Source organism: Balaenoptera physalus (assembly GCF_965194825.1).
Source record: "Balaenoptera physalus genome assembly, chromosome: 3".
Taxonomy (NCBI): Eukaryota; Metazoa; Chordata; class Mammalia; order Artiodactyla; family Balaenopteridae; genus Balaenoptera; species Balaenoptera physalus.
This window is the reverse complement of record NC_138890.1, coordinates 99,213,054-99,227,600: the sequence shown is the minus strand read 5'-3', so window position 1 is coordinate 99,227,600 and position 14,547 is coordinate 99,213,054. Positions and strand designations below refer to the sequence as shown.

The window sequence follows — 14,547 nt, the reverse complement described above, 5'->3', positions numbered from 1 at the left end:
GAAAGAAGGGCAGTGAGTAGGGCCTCCCGACAGGAAGAACAGTCAGTGGCAGGGCAGAGGAGCTCTGAGTAGCCTAGAGAAATAGGAAGTATCTCGAAAGAAAGTCAGTGCCAGGAAGGGGTGGAGGGAGGCACTTGGGTCTCGTTGCTTCTCTTGTATAATTTTGCTCATATAAATCATAATAGTGTCCCAGAGATGTCTTCAGCACCTGCCCAGATCCGCTTTCCAAAGGATACACTGTAAATGGTCATTTTCTTTAAAGTAGTAGCCAGCCTCTGACCCAAGCACATAGAGAAAATGTTTTGTTTTTAAATTAGTAATAATTTTGTTTTAGACTATTAATACACTAATAAATTTCCACGATAAAGTATTTAAACAGTACCTAAGAAAATGGTGTAAAACGTGAAAGTATCTCTTGTTTGATCCTTTACTTCTGTTCTTATCCTCTCCTCTGTTAACAGTGTCAGTCCTGGTCTGAGTATTTATAGGTTTATACTATACCCAGTGTTTTGTGATGTTCTCTTTAGTGAATGATCAGTCTTTGAGATCTACCATAAAGCCTACTTCATTTTTTTATAGCTATGTATTATTCCATAACATGGCTCTATCATAGTTTATTTAATCCATCACATCTCGATGAGCATTTGGGTTCTTTCCCCTATTAAAAATACTGCTGCATTCTTTTAGGGGTATGTGTTTTCTAACTATAAGCAGATATTATCACGTAGTAAATGCTTACGTTCAAATGCCCAGCTTTAATATTTATTAGCTGTGTAACTGGGGCAATTATGTAACCTCAGCTTCTTAAACTGTAAAATGTGGATGGGTAGTAATGACCTATTTCAAGCATTGTTATTCAGTAATTTAGAACATTATCTAGTACACATGAAGTATCAGTAAATTTATTGAGTGTATTCTGAAATGTGTCTTCATTTTCATATGACAGCCCAGTTTTTTAAGAGTAATAAGATACCTCCCTATTCAAATCAAATAGTTTTTTAACAGAAAAAAATACTAGTCTTCAGAATTATAATAAATTCTACTAGAATTTATTTCCTAAATGTCCTTATTACATCAAGAACTGTTTATTACTATGTGACAGTACATTAAACTGCTTATCTCATTGGTGAGTTTTTCCTTCATTTAAAAAAAAATGACAAGTTTTCACTCTATTAATGAATCTTAGACTAACCCCAAACTTACATCCCTTGAATTGCCACAGAGCTTTAATTAGGAGACCAGTATTAATTTAAATTCAGTCATCACTTCATCATGAATAATTTTGGAAGCTAAATCTGCTTTGCTCTTCAGGTTAATGAAAAGTAGCCTCAATGGAGATACCATCCGAACACAAAAGCTGTCGTTTATCATTAAAACAGTGGGCCGGCATTTTCCTGGACACTTACTGGCGTGGGATTTTGTCAAAGAGAACTGGAGTAAGCTTGTACAGAAGTAAGTTTCTCGAAGAATCCCTAATTTTTAGTGTTCGCAGTCTCTGCATTTGAATACATTTCCCAGGGTTGTACTGGTTCACAAGAGTTACGTGTTGCTGTGAGAGGAAAAATGCTTCGGTTCTAGTTTAACTGAACGCCCGGAAATCCGTAAACATAATTCCGTAATTCCATGGCACGAGTCACGTAACGGTGCTCCATGGAAGACCCACTGAAGTGCTAATCAAGCCCAGCCCTGCTCCACGCCGGCTCACTCAGCTTGGCCTGGCCACGGACTATTTCAGAATAGCTGTTCAGTTACATGTGCTGAAAATACCTCCTCGCTACCAGGGGATTGGTTAGGAACTCACACCCAGCTCAGTAGCACATGTAGCTCATTTTTTCTTTTAAATCAATAATGACACCTTCTGGGTGTGTATGATGTGATTTTTGAGGAGAAAATGGGCTAAGAATTTCTCTGGAACTCCCCCTGCCCACTCTCTCCTCCCACTGGCAGAGGCGTGTATGGGATGACTCCTGACGTAGCGAGCTGCCGTTCCCAGGAGCAGCACTCCTCTCTGCCTTGGGCATGTACAGCTTACATTAAGCGTTTCCTGTGCACTCAGGAACTTTGCTTACCAGCAGCTGACTCATTTTTTTGCTTTTCACCCGTATGTTTGTGTTGCTTCAGGTTCCATCTGGGGTCCTATACCATACAAAGTATTGTTGCTGGATCAACTCACCTGTTTTCAACAAAGGCACATTTATCTGAGGTTAGTTGTATAAAACGCTTCTGGGGAGGCTGGGTATCCCTTTGCCCTCAGGCTGCTCAGTTTAAGTCAGATGGTGGCTTCTCATGCCAAATCCTGTCCCTTCTCTCTGTCTGCCTTCATCAATGCTAATGACTCATACAGCAATGAGGAAAAATTCTGATTCCATTCTCAACGATATTCCTTTGTCTCCCTAATACAAATGATTTTTTTGAATTAAAATCAACATATGCCAACTTTCTTTTTAAGTGGTGATTAAATTGTTTTTGAAGAATTCCATTCCAAGGGTAAAATTGGGCACCAGGCCTAACTTTCGACTCTACCTTATTTACTGTTACTTGGCCTTTTTTTTTTTTTTTTTTTTTTTTTTTTTTTTCCTACTTTAGAATTGAAAAATTCATCCTTGTGGGAGTAAGGGGAATTCATTTTTAAAATTACTTCAGATTTCACCATACTTGATCAGGAACTCGATGTAAATACCTCAAATATTAAAATATAATCTTTCTCATCTCTACTTCTCTTAAGACATCAGCACGGCCATCACTAACTTAAAGCTTATTTGAAAAGGCTATTCAGAGTTACCTGAGAAAATACCATCCTTTTCTTCTTTTGAAATACTTCTGTGTGCAACTTACAGGTCCAGGCATTCTTTGAAAATCAGTCAGAGGCAACCTTTCGACTTCGTTGTGTCCAGCAGGCTTTGGAAGTCATTCAGCTGAACATCCAGTGGGTGGAAAAGAACCTTGAAACTCTGACGTTTTGGCTGTAGCATGCATACCTGCACCTCATTCGGTCACCCATTCAGACAGCTTGTTAACTTGGGCTCTGCTGCTTTTGCAAAAGCCAAGGTGAAACCAGGATCGCTGCTGAGTTGTTTGCACTCTTAGGAGTTCTAGTTTGCTCAGGGCCCATCTGTATTTTTCATCTGTCTTTTCTAAAATGTCCTTGGGCAGTGTGTAGTTATTACCAAATTATATTCACCTACATGCCAACCATCTACAAAAACAATGGGTAATTTTCTACTCTGAAGATATTCAAATGGAGAAAAAATATCTGTTTTGGAATTCTGTTCTATCTCTCAGTATCTGGAAAGTGCTGACACCGTGAAATAAGGAAAGAGCTACCATGGGAGCCACCATCTTTGCAGGCTGCTGGTTTATTAGCCACTTGTTGCTTCTTGTTGAGCGATGTTATTTGAATGTGGTTCAAAGTTAGCTTCAAAACGTATGGTAATGAAGTTGACGAAGCATGCAACCATAGAGAACTGACCTCAAGTGTGCAGATCTACTTTGACTGGCAGTTTTGAATAATCCTTTATTTTCTGGAAGAAGTTTATAACTATTATATTTTTTTTCTGAAGAATAGCCAGGTGCTATAGAATTTTTAATTTTTTGTTGTATTGTAAAGCTAAATAACAAGGCCAAAAGATTAAATTTTCCAAATATTTAACACTTCCTTTTTCATCTTTCAGGAAAGTATTTCAAACCAAGTTAACGTTAATTATAATTATTTTACTTATGAATTCCAGTGTTCTCCAAACCTCTGTACACCTTTATCACTCCCTGCCATAGATACACCTTATGTTATAAATAAGTATTTCTACATTTATGGCAAGCATTTTTTTAATACTGGTGTCTCTTATCATGACTTTATTACTAAGAATACAGTTTGTTTAAGTTGCTTTTTGGCATAATAGAGCATAGACACTTTCTCTGAATCATACCCGTTGGGTGGATTTTCATTTTATATGATAGAGTTGCATATTAGAAGCATATTTTAAAATAGGGCCTTTGAGAAATTGAACATTTTTATTTAAAGTTCACCACAGTACCTTAAAGGAATAAAGAGAATGTGGGTAGGAGTAACTTGATTTAGGTTTAATATGGTGGGCTTTGAATTTTTTCTACTGTCAGAAACAGTACTTTTCTTTAGTTGAAAAATCAAAGTTTTCTTTTGTAATGGCCAAACTAACAGATTATAAGGAATGGCCATGGAAAGAAAGAAAGAAGGGAAGAAGAAAGAGAGAGAGGAAAGTATCCAAAACTGTATGGCAATCTTACTCCTTCTAAAGGAGGAATACTGTACTTGAATTTTTTGAGCTATGCAGACTTCTACCTAGATTGTTGTGTTTCTTTGATTCTTAGGAGAAAAGCTTTCTTTGTAATAATTCTTGTACTTTATATTTTGCTTGAAAACATCTACATATATAAAGAGGATATTTACCCATTTTTCACCTAAAATTTTCCCATGGAATTCCATACTTTTTAATGTTATGCTATCCCATCTGTATGGGGCTTCCAAAAACTAACTCTAAGTAAGGAATATAAGGTTAAATAATAGGTAGAATATGTAGTATAATAAGTATTATTGGAGCTTTTGAAGTTTTTTTCCCCCAGAATTTTATTTTACCACTGTATTTCTGAGAACTCAAATAGATTGAAGCACAGCAGAATAGGATTCTATTTTACATGAGCACATAGATCCATGACACAATTAAGTACTGTTTGACAAGTGTTATATTCATTGCAGAGAGACGGTCTACTTGAATTAATAAAAAGGCACATCATACTAGTAATCTAGATTACTAGATTACTAGTATGATGTGCCTTCTTATTGTAGAAGAAAAAAATGTATGCTTTGGAGATCTGAAAGGCTGTGAAAGTAGAAATCTGAGGAGTCCAGTTTGTTTATATCTAATCACTTGTTAATACCAAGTGATTAGACATAATTAAACTGAAGTAGTGTCAGCTGCCACCATAAGTTTGTGCCTTCCTCCATCTTGTTTTATATAAATCTCTTTAAGTGAAATTGTGTTGTTTGCCATTGTTTTGGTGTTCATGAACTTTCTTACTATCACTGGTTCTACTTAACGATAATGTCCTTTGCCTTTCGTGTTTTCATTGTACTGTACTTTAGCCACTGTAGGAACAGAGAGCTGTCAGAAGAGTTCTGGGTATATAGAGGATATTGAGCCGCATCAGTCTTACTGGGTACAGAACAGAATCCTTTCTGAATATTGGAAAGAAAGAAATGAAAGTTAAGTGATGAGTTTGTTGGATTACGGATAGCCTGTTACTGAGTTGGATTTTAAAAGAGTCTGCTCCATCTAAAGCACCTTGAATAATCTGCAGTCAGCTTGCTGAACGTTCACATAGTCCCCATGTATTTCATGGGGCTGCAGGGCAGGTGTGTGCATCTCAGGAGATCTGTCATCAGCAGGAACAGCAGTTCCTGGGCTGAGTGTGCAAAACAAGACCTGAATTTCGTAGGTATGATGTAGCTCTTCTTCTCCCTTTTGCCTTTATTTTTTTTTAATTGGAATTAACTCTCTTTTTAAAGAGCTTTCTTCCTCTTTCTGCCCTCACACCTCCATTTGTACTTTAAAAAGCTTATGTCAATATATATATATATATATATATTTTTTTTTTTTTTGCTGGGTTTTACTTTCTTTGATTTTGTGCTTCATTCTCCACATTGGCAAGTAAGTACCAAATGAAAAGTGGAAGTCCAAAAGTATGATAAACCTCCTCTTCTCCCTTTCCCTTATGGCCTGCATGGGCAATAGCTTATAGAATAGTTGATTGATTTCTTTGATTGGCTCTTTGGGGGTATATACTTTTTAAATGTATGTATGTGTTTTGAAATGTTTTTATATTCTTTCATTTTAATATAGTTTGTCCTGTTGAAAAGTAAAATATTGTCCTGTGAAAATCTCTTCTACCTGTCCTATTTTTCCTGTATGGACAACAGCTACAGAGTAGTTATCTGATTTCCCTTTTTGGAAGGAGATGGTAATAGTGGGAGAAGAGCAGAGTATGTTCTTTTTAAAATGTGTACAAATGAGTTTGCTGCTATTTTGTGGGTGTTGTTAGATTTTGTATTTCCTTCATCCTTCTCATGGATAAGTAGATATCTAATGAACTGTGAAGGTCCAAAACTATGACAAATGTCCCATTTTCCCTTCTTATTGCCTGTGTGGACATACTAACAGAGTAGTTGTAGTTTCTGTTGTTTTGATCTAATCTGTTCTTGAGGGCAGGGAGAGGGGAGGGTTGTATATTCTTCTTTCAAGTGTATGTAAATGTTATGCTACTTTTTTTTTTTTTAATTTATTTTATTTATTTATTTTTGGCTGCGTTGGGTCTTCATTGCTGCACGCGGGCTTTCTCTAGCTGCGGCGAGCGGGGGCTACTCTTTGTTGCAGTGTGCAGGCTTCTCATTGCGGTGGCTTCTCTTGTTGCTGAGCATGGGCTCTAGGCGTGCGGGCTTCAGTAGTTGCAGCACGCAGGCTCAGTAGTTGTGGCACGTGGGCTCAGTAGTTGTGGCTCGCAGGCTCTAGAGCACAGGCTCAGTAGTTGTGGCGCACGGGCTTAGCTGCTCCGCGGCATGTGGGATCTTCCCGGACCAGGGCTCGAACCCATGTCCCCGGCATCGGCAGGCAGATTCTTAACCACTGCGCCACCAGGGAAGCCCTATGCTACTTTTTAATATTTCATTTTTATATGTGTTCCTTTGCATGAATGCATATATACTTAATGAAAACTGAGGTTCAGAGTATGACAAATCTCTTTTCCCTTTTCCTTATTGCCTCCTTGGGCCATAGCTAGAATAGTAGTTTTTGTTTTGTGGGGTGGGAGAGAGTGGGGTATGTACTTAATGTATATAAATAAATCTACTACTTTGTATTATAACTAATTCATTTTGTACTGCGTCCTTCTCATAGGACATGAAAGTACCTGATGAGACGTGGAGGTCCACATGTTTGACAGTCTCCTCTTGTCCCCTTCCCTTGTTGCTCATGTGGGCAGTGGCTAGTAGTTGATTAGTTTCAGAGGCTCTTTTGTGGGTATTGGGGTAAATACTTTTTAAATATAGATTCATGTTTTTACTTCCTTACTATAGTATTTCATTGGGTACCCAGTCCTTCACTTGGACCCGTAGGTTGCTAATGAACCACAGAGTTCTGGATCTATAGCAGTCTTCTCCCTTTCCCTTTTTATCTGTGTAGGCAATAATTTTAAAGTAGTCTGGGCTTTTTGAAGTTTTGGGGGGCGGGAAGGGACTAAGGGCAAGATAAATACTTTTGAAAATTGTATATATACAGTGCTAGTTACATACTGTGTTATTCCATTTCGTACCTGTCCCTTGCTTGGACGTGCAGGTACCTAACGAGATGTGGAGGTCCGGATGTATGAAAATCTCCCCTCTTCCCCTTTCCTTGTTGCCTCTGTGGGCAATAGTTTTAGAGTAGTCTAGATTATTATTTCTACCTCTATCACTCCCTCTCCTGGGAGCGTAGGGATATGTACTTTTTAAAATGTATATAAATGGTTTTTGCTCCTTTTTTCTGTTACTTCATTTTGTACCTAAACCTTTCCATGGATACTTAGGTACATGATGAAAATTAAGGTTCATTCTATGAAAAAAATCTCCTCCCCTTCCCTTGTTGCCTGTCTAGGCAATGACTAGTAGCATAGTTGTTTGGAGTTTTGTGTTTCTTTTTTTTTTGGCAGGGTAGTGGGGGATTTCTGGGTTTGCATTTTTTTTTTTTTAGTGTATATAAATGTTTGCTGCGTTTTTTTTTTGTTCTTTCACTTCAAACCTAGTGTTTTGTTTGGACTTGTAAATATCAAATGTAATGCAGAGGCCCAGATCCAGAGATGCAATAAATCTTTTCCCCCTTCCCCTATAGCCTGTGTATACCTGCAGTAGTATGAATACTTGAGGATTTGGTTTTCTGTTCTTTGTTTTGAGGTTTTTAATGGGGAATGGAGCTTGTTGGGCAAGATATGTAAATTTTTAAATGTATATAAATGTTGCTGCCTCTTTCGGTGTTTCATTTTGAATCCAGGTTTTTGCATAACTATTTAGGAACTTAATGAAAGTTGAGATTGATTCTATGGAAAAATCTCCCTGCTCCCCTTCCCTCATTGCCTGGTGGGCAATGGTAGAAGAATAGATGTTTGGCTTCTGTTTTTGGAGAGGCAGGGATGGGAGAGGTCTGAGTGTGTGTGTGTGTACACACTTTTTTAATATATACAAACGTTTGCTACATTTTATGTGTTATTATTTCACTTAGTACCCAGTCCTTTGCTGGGATCTATAGGTACATAATGAAACATGGAGGTCCAGATGTATGATAAATCTCCTCTACGCCCTTCCCTCACTGCCGACATGGGCAATAGTTTAACAGTTTGGGGTTCTTTTTGGGTTTTCTTGGTTTTTTTTTTTTAAGAGGGAGGAATTATTGGGTTGAGTAGTAGTTAGTGGGAAAGGACAGGGTATGAACTTTTAAAAAATGTGTATAAATGTTTCCATGTTATTGATTTTATACCTAGTCCTTTGGGTAGATGTCGAGGTACCAGATGCAAATAGAGGAGAAGTGTATGACAGCCTCCCCTTCTCCCCTTCCCCTTGTTGCCTGTGTGGGTAGCAGCAAGTAGAAGAGTTGTGCATTGTTTGCTTACTTGTTTCATAGAGATTTATATTTTTGGCAGGGGACTGTTGTTCTTAATACATATGAATGTTTTCATTTGTTATTTTATTTTGTATTTAGTCCTTTTCATGGCTATGTAGGGACTAATGAAAATTGAGTTTCATAGATTAAGTTAGTTACTTCTTCCTTTCCCACATATTTGCTCCTTCAGCTGGAGCTAGTATAGTTAGTTATTGTTTTGTGGTTTTGTTTTAGTCCCTCGGATATATGCCTTTAAAGATGTAAATATATACATGCACGTATATGATTTGCTTCTTTTCTTCCCCCATTATTTTCCTTTAATACTTAGTCCCTTGCAGGGCTCTGAATGTATCTAACTAAAAATGTCCCACCAGATCCCTGCCACCTGACCTAAAGGTGTAGCGTTGTGGTGGTGTAGCTAATGGCAATAGGCATGCAGCAGATAAGATGCGAGAAGACACTTGGATATGGTTGAGTTGTGAAAGCTAATCAGATACAGCATTTCTTAGGTTGATTCAAACTGAATGAAATGATGAGAAGGGACGTGTACTTTGGATATTCCAAAAAGTCAAAAAGACAGTACTTCAAGTGTGTTTGTTTAAATATTTTTGCTGATTCATCTCTTAGTGGTAAGCCAGTTGACATGCTGCCTAGAACTCACTGGAAGACCCTTGAGAGTAACTTCTTTCTGAGGCCTGGATTCTGACTCAGTTTGTTGCAGTTTCATCAGTAGCATATTCTTGTGTACTCAGTAGAAATTATTTTGGTTTCTGGAATGAATCTTTTGAGTTACTGCCATCATTCTAGTAAATGACAACATGGGCCCCGAAAACTAATCCAAGAAGAATTTGGGTGGCAAACTTCAGCACCTTACGCATGGTAGGGCGAGTTGGCCCTTTCCTACCCAGAGCTTTTCTGCGTGGCTGCATCTGTCTCTCCTCACTTCTTCACTAGCTGAACCATTCCTGTTCATTCTTCCTTTTTGTCTTCAGTGCTTGCACTGTTTGTTAGATGTTATCTTATGGTTTTGCATGCATTTCATACATCCAGACCTGTTAGCTTTCAGCATTCTTGAGTCATTGTTTCACACTGACTCTTCATCCACCACATGGTAAATGTTATGACTCCACATTTGTCTGTATCAAAGAAAATGCATGTGTAAAATCCATTCATCCCTCTCTCCCTCCCTCCAAGCTTCTGAGCACTATTTGTTTGTTCTGCAATTTATAATGAATATAATGCTGAAGATTTACCATATTGTTATTTTTAGAAACACTGAGTGATTGATAGGACTCCTAGAAAGTTTGCAAAGAGATGTTATTTACCATATCAAACTCTCAGGTTCTAGTGATGAAAAATTTGCTTATACTTTGCTGTTACTTATACCTGCTGCTGTAGGAAAAATAAAAGTTTATTCATGCCACATTTAACTTCTTTGATCATAAAGAAAAGGGGGCACCTTTTTGGAGTTAGTCATGGTCATCTTTCTTTAGCGGTATTTCTCAACAGTTCTTAATCTGAAATACTTCAAAGGAAGTAAAGGTCAGGGCTTAGCTGAATGAAATGCTCCAGAACTTGAACTGTATAAAGCATCAGTACAGTAATACACTCATGTGTATAAAATGAGAATTACAGCATAATTGGAATATTTGCATTAATCAACAAACTCACATCAAGACAAACAATCTTACAGCTATCTTGATTAAAGCCAAATGTTCCATATTGCTGTGAAGAATAGTCTATCAATGCTTTGAAAAGTAATTACTTCAAAACTTGTAAAAGGTATCACATTTTTGTATTTAAACACTTCTTATAGAGATCTCCAATTCCTTGAATCTGAGCTTGTGGGTAGAATTCTAAATTTGTATCATAATCTTGTCTTTTGTGAAAGATTTTGAAAATAGTATGTATATATAATATTATATATGCAAATTGTGTTTTGTCACTGGTGAAGGGAAAGGCTTATTTTTCTTTATACTTCTGATAACTTGTTTTGCATATGACCAGCACTGACTGAAAGGCATGTGTACCTGCAAACACTGTTGCTTTTTTTGTGAAATGAAAATAAAAGTATTTAAATATAAATATTGTGTAGACTATTTGGATAAAAAAATTACATATAAAGTGGTTTATCATCGTAGCCCTACCAGGACAGCAACCATATTCATTGTCTTTCTTTCATAGCTTGCCTCCTACCTCACCAGTGCTCCAGTATCCTTACTGCATGTAACTCAAGGGTTCTCAAACTCATTATCGCCATGTTGGGCTGTCCTGGGCATTGTATGATTATTAACAGCATCCCTGGTCTCTAATGCAAATAGCAACTCCCCTACTCGCACTCTGACAACCAAAAACGTCTCCAGACATTTCTATTAAAAGTTTTCATGGGGCTTCCCTGGTGGCGCAGTGGTTGAGAGTCTGCCTGCCAATTCAGGGGACACGGGTTCGAGCCCTGGTCTGGGAAGATCCCACATGCCACGGAGCAGCTGGGCCCGTGAGCCACAACTACTGAGCCTGCGCGTCTGGAGCCTGTGCCCCGCAACGGGAGGGGCCGCGATAGTGAGAGGCCCGCGCACCGCGATGAAGAGTGGCCCCCGCTTGCCGCAACTAGAGAAAGCCCTCACACGAAAACTAAGAGACCCAACACAGCCAAACATAAATAAATTAATTAATTAATTAATTAAAAAGTAGCTATTAAAAAAGAAAAAGAATATGTGTCAGTATTAATAAAAAAAAAGTCCTTTAAAAAAAAAAAAAAGTAGCTCAACATTTCAAGAAAACTTTTTCCTCATAACAGAAAACAAAACTCCAATATGCACCAGCTCACCTTCAATAACTAACTTCATTTACCTAATTAAATTTAATCCAATCTCAGCCTGATCATGCACAAAACTGTTCTCAGTCCTCCCTTCCCACAAGCCCGCCACAACTTTCTGAACCTATATTTGTTTATCCCTTATTTTTTTCTTTCACATTTAGAATTAATCAGCTTTAGGACAAAAATCACTTTCTTTCCCCTTAACACAATGCATTTCCATTCCTCATACCTTCTTTTGCTGAAAACACACATCCTACTGTCCTTGCATACTAAAATATTTCCCTTATTTCTAGTAGCTTTACTTACATATTTTAATTAGAATTCTCAACTCTGAAAAACAGTTTCTAGTGAAAACTAAGAAGCAATTACGAACACACCAGTATTTCTTGATTGGCAAACTTATGAACATATTCTATAACCTCTAGAAACATACGCTTTCACATATAGTATTACGTCAATGTGGTACAAGACGTGTGTCTAATAGAACCAAATATCGTTAGTTTTCCTCTTATAAAGACAAATGTAGGTAAACTTAGACCTGTTTAGCAATTAATATTCCAGAATTTTATCTTCTTTGAAAGAATCTGGATATTCAGTGAATTCCACCATTTAACTTAGCAAAACTCTAAAGTTTCAATTTACCAAAAATCTGGAGAAACTATTTTAGATAGACATACTCAAAACATTATTCCTAAAATGTCCCTTTATATTTTATAACTTATGAAAATAATATACCAAGTTAATTCTTGCTGACAAACTCTGCAACAGAAATAATGAATTTATTGACCTTCAGAAAACCTAGGTACAATAAAAATAAGGCATGTCTGTTGATTAAACAAACAAGCTTAAGCTAGCTTTAATACCAGATATTAATATTTCCTAGATCACATGAACCTGAAATTCTTTCTGGCCAATTTTCTTTATACTTAGAAATATTTAATTTGCAAGCACTTTTAAGTCAATTAAATAGATCTCATTTATAATTTTATTTTGGTAATACTATCTGGAGGTAGAGACATATGTATAATTTGCACAGACATAAACAGACATAGCTAGAGATCTCAGAGCTTTACTTTAAAACCTTGTTTATGAATCAGGTATTACAATATAAACTTACTAGTTTATAACAATTGAAATAAGTTTATTTGCTCAGATGACTAAGGCTTTACTCTTTGTGGAAAAGACTTAAGATTTGTGTTTGTCTATGATAAATCCTTAAGGAAGCTGTGAATTTGATTCTGGTGAGGGAGACTTTTCAGAGGTTTGAGTTTAAAAAGACCTCCTCCCCCTCCCCCTTTTTTCCCTTTGGTTTCAGATTCTACCTGATTGAGCTAATTAGGCTTAGTCTCAGGTCACTGTGGACTGAAACTTCTGATTTGTAGAGATTTGCAAGACAGTTGCTTTTAATTCTCCTAAGAACTGGTTTGCCACATAGATGATATTAAAAGATTGATTTGCCCAACTACACTGTCTTTAGTTTTTTTTTTTTAAATCAATAAGAATATTTCCAACTACACTGAAAATCAAAAGTTCTATGTTCTAGAACTTTAGGGTTCAGTTTATTAGGGCTTCAAAAGTTTGCACAAGGCATTCAACGAAGACCCTCTTTCTGAGGGTACAAGTTAAACCCAGAGCAAAAAAAAAAAAAAAAAACCTATTATTGTTTTTATAAACCCCTGAATATTAGCCCCCAGTTTTCATTTAATATTTTGTGGGCTTAGGTAACCCTATTTGTTTCCTTTAGTATGTTTAATTAATATGGCCTGATGGGCAGATTTATATGCCCCATCTTAAAGTACCAGTCAGGGGAAGCATTCCCCAGTGAGACATAATGTCTATCCCACAATATAATTAGGCAAAAAAGATGTAACCATGTTACATAAAGTCCATTTAAGTATACCAATTTTTATAAACTTTCACTCAAACTCTATCCACTTTTATACCTTTAACTTTAGTTTCCAGTAGGACCCTATCAACAAGCCTTGGTCTTATAAGGAGTCCCAGAAGCTTTCCTTTTTATCCTCCAGCCATTTTATCTATTTTTCTATAAAGGTTTTGGGGTCCCCAGTGAGTTGAGCCAAGGGACTCAGGCCCTTTTGTTAATCTTTTAACTTGATTAGTTGCCACAAGCAATTACTGGTCAGGTATCTCAGTGTAATTTTTTTCCCAGCCTTTTGAATATATATGTATTTTTTAAACTGGGTTAAATACAGCAGACTTGTTTGGGGCCCTTCAAGGTTAAATGGGACAAAGGGACCCCCTATTGGTCCCCAACATTAGGTAGTATTGTATCAAACCTTTGTTTTAATCCTATTAACATCTGTTTTATTTACCCCATTTCTTAATAACCACTTGAAGATTTTTTCATCTTTTTGGAACAAGTCCCTTTAAAATGTCCACTTTGTTGGCAAGAAGTCTGTAGACTTTCCGTCAGCTTCTTACTTCCCTGTTAATCAACCTAATTAACAATCTAATGTTATATTAGCATCTAAGACCCATTGAGGGGAAGACTAGACCACAAGTAAGGTTTCCCAGACTTTTGTTTGTTTATTTTAAACCCAGGGAGTTTCTAGTTTAGCCATTTTATATATATTTAAAACCTTCTAATTTGTTTTTTTCTCCCATAGGTATCAATAAAACAGCTGTTTAAAATGAGAGCTCTCTAAATATTTACCAATTTAAAAGCTTCTCCAGTTTAAATGGTCCATCATCTGGGCATTGACAAGTAGTATCTTAATAGCAACTCAAACCAATAAGATGCAAGAAGGGTCCCCACAAGGGAGTGCTAAGCATGTAGCCTTCACAATATCTACAAAGGTTACTCCCCAAAACAGTCTAAGAATGTTAGGGACCATCACTGTATAGGCAGACACAACAGAGGTTAAGATGACAAAGGCCCTTTATGGGCTGGGACCCCTTATGACAAATTTCCCTGAGAGTTGGCACAGATAGACAAAAAGACTACTCAACATGCCAGTCTATTCAACTGGCTGCCAAATGTACACTGCATGTGTACCTTCTGGATGACAGAGACCAAGCTTTCAAAATAGAGTGGGGGGTTTGGGGGGAGAT

The 14,547-nt window shown here is 37.1% G+C and overlaps 1 protein-coding gene and 1 long non-coding RNA gene across 3 annotated transcripts in view; both read left to right on the top strand.

The window, feature by feature from the left end:
- The window catches only part of LOC309659063, a 272,263-nt gene extending 261,521 nt beyond the window's left edge, over nucleotides 1-10,742 (top strand). The window contains exon 2 of the long non-coding RNA XR_014262558.1: nucleotides 6,458-10,742. This is a non-coding gene — a long non-coding RNA (uncharacterized lncRNA). The remainder of the gene's footprint in view (nucleotides 1-6,457) is intronic.
- The window catches only part of LNPEP (leucyl and cystinyl aminopeptidase), a 106,526-nt gene extending 95,784 nt beyond the window's left edge, over nucleotides 1-10,742 (top strand). For both annotated transcript variants that reach the window (XM_082458038.1, XM_082458037.1), the window contains 3 exons: nucleotides 1,312-1,452; nucleotides 2,122-2,203; nucleotides 2,838-10,742. In XM_082458038.1, the coding sequence (XP_082314164.1) occupies nucleotides 1,312-1,452; nucleotides 2,122-2,203; nucleotides 2,838-2,969 (355 nt within the window). In that variant the 3' untranslated portion in view covers nucleotides 2,970-10,742. The remainder of the gene's footprint in view (nucleotides 1-1,311; nucleotides 1,453-2,121; nucleotides 2,204-2,837) is intronic.
- Nucleotides 10,743-14,547: the final 3,805 nt, after the last annotated feature.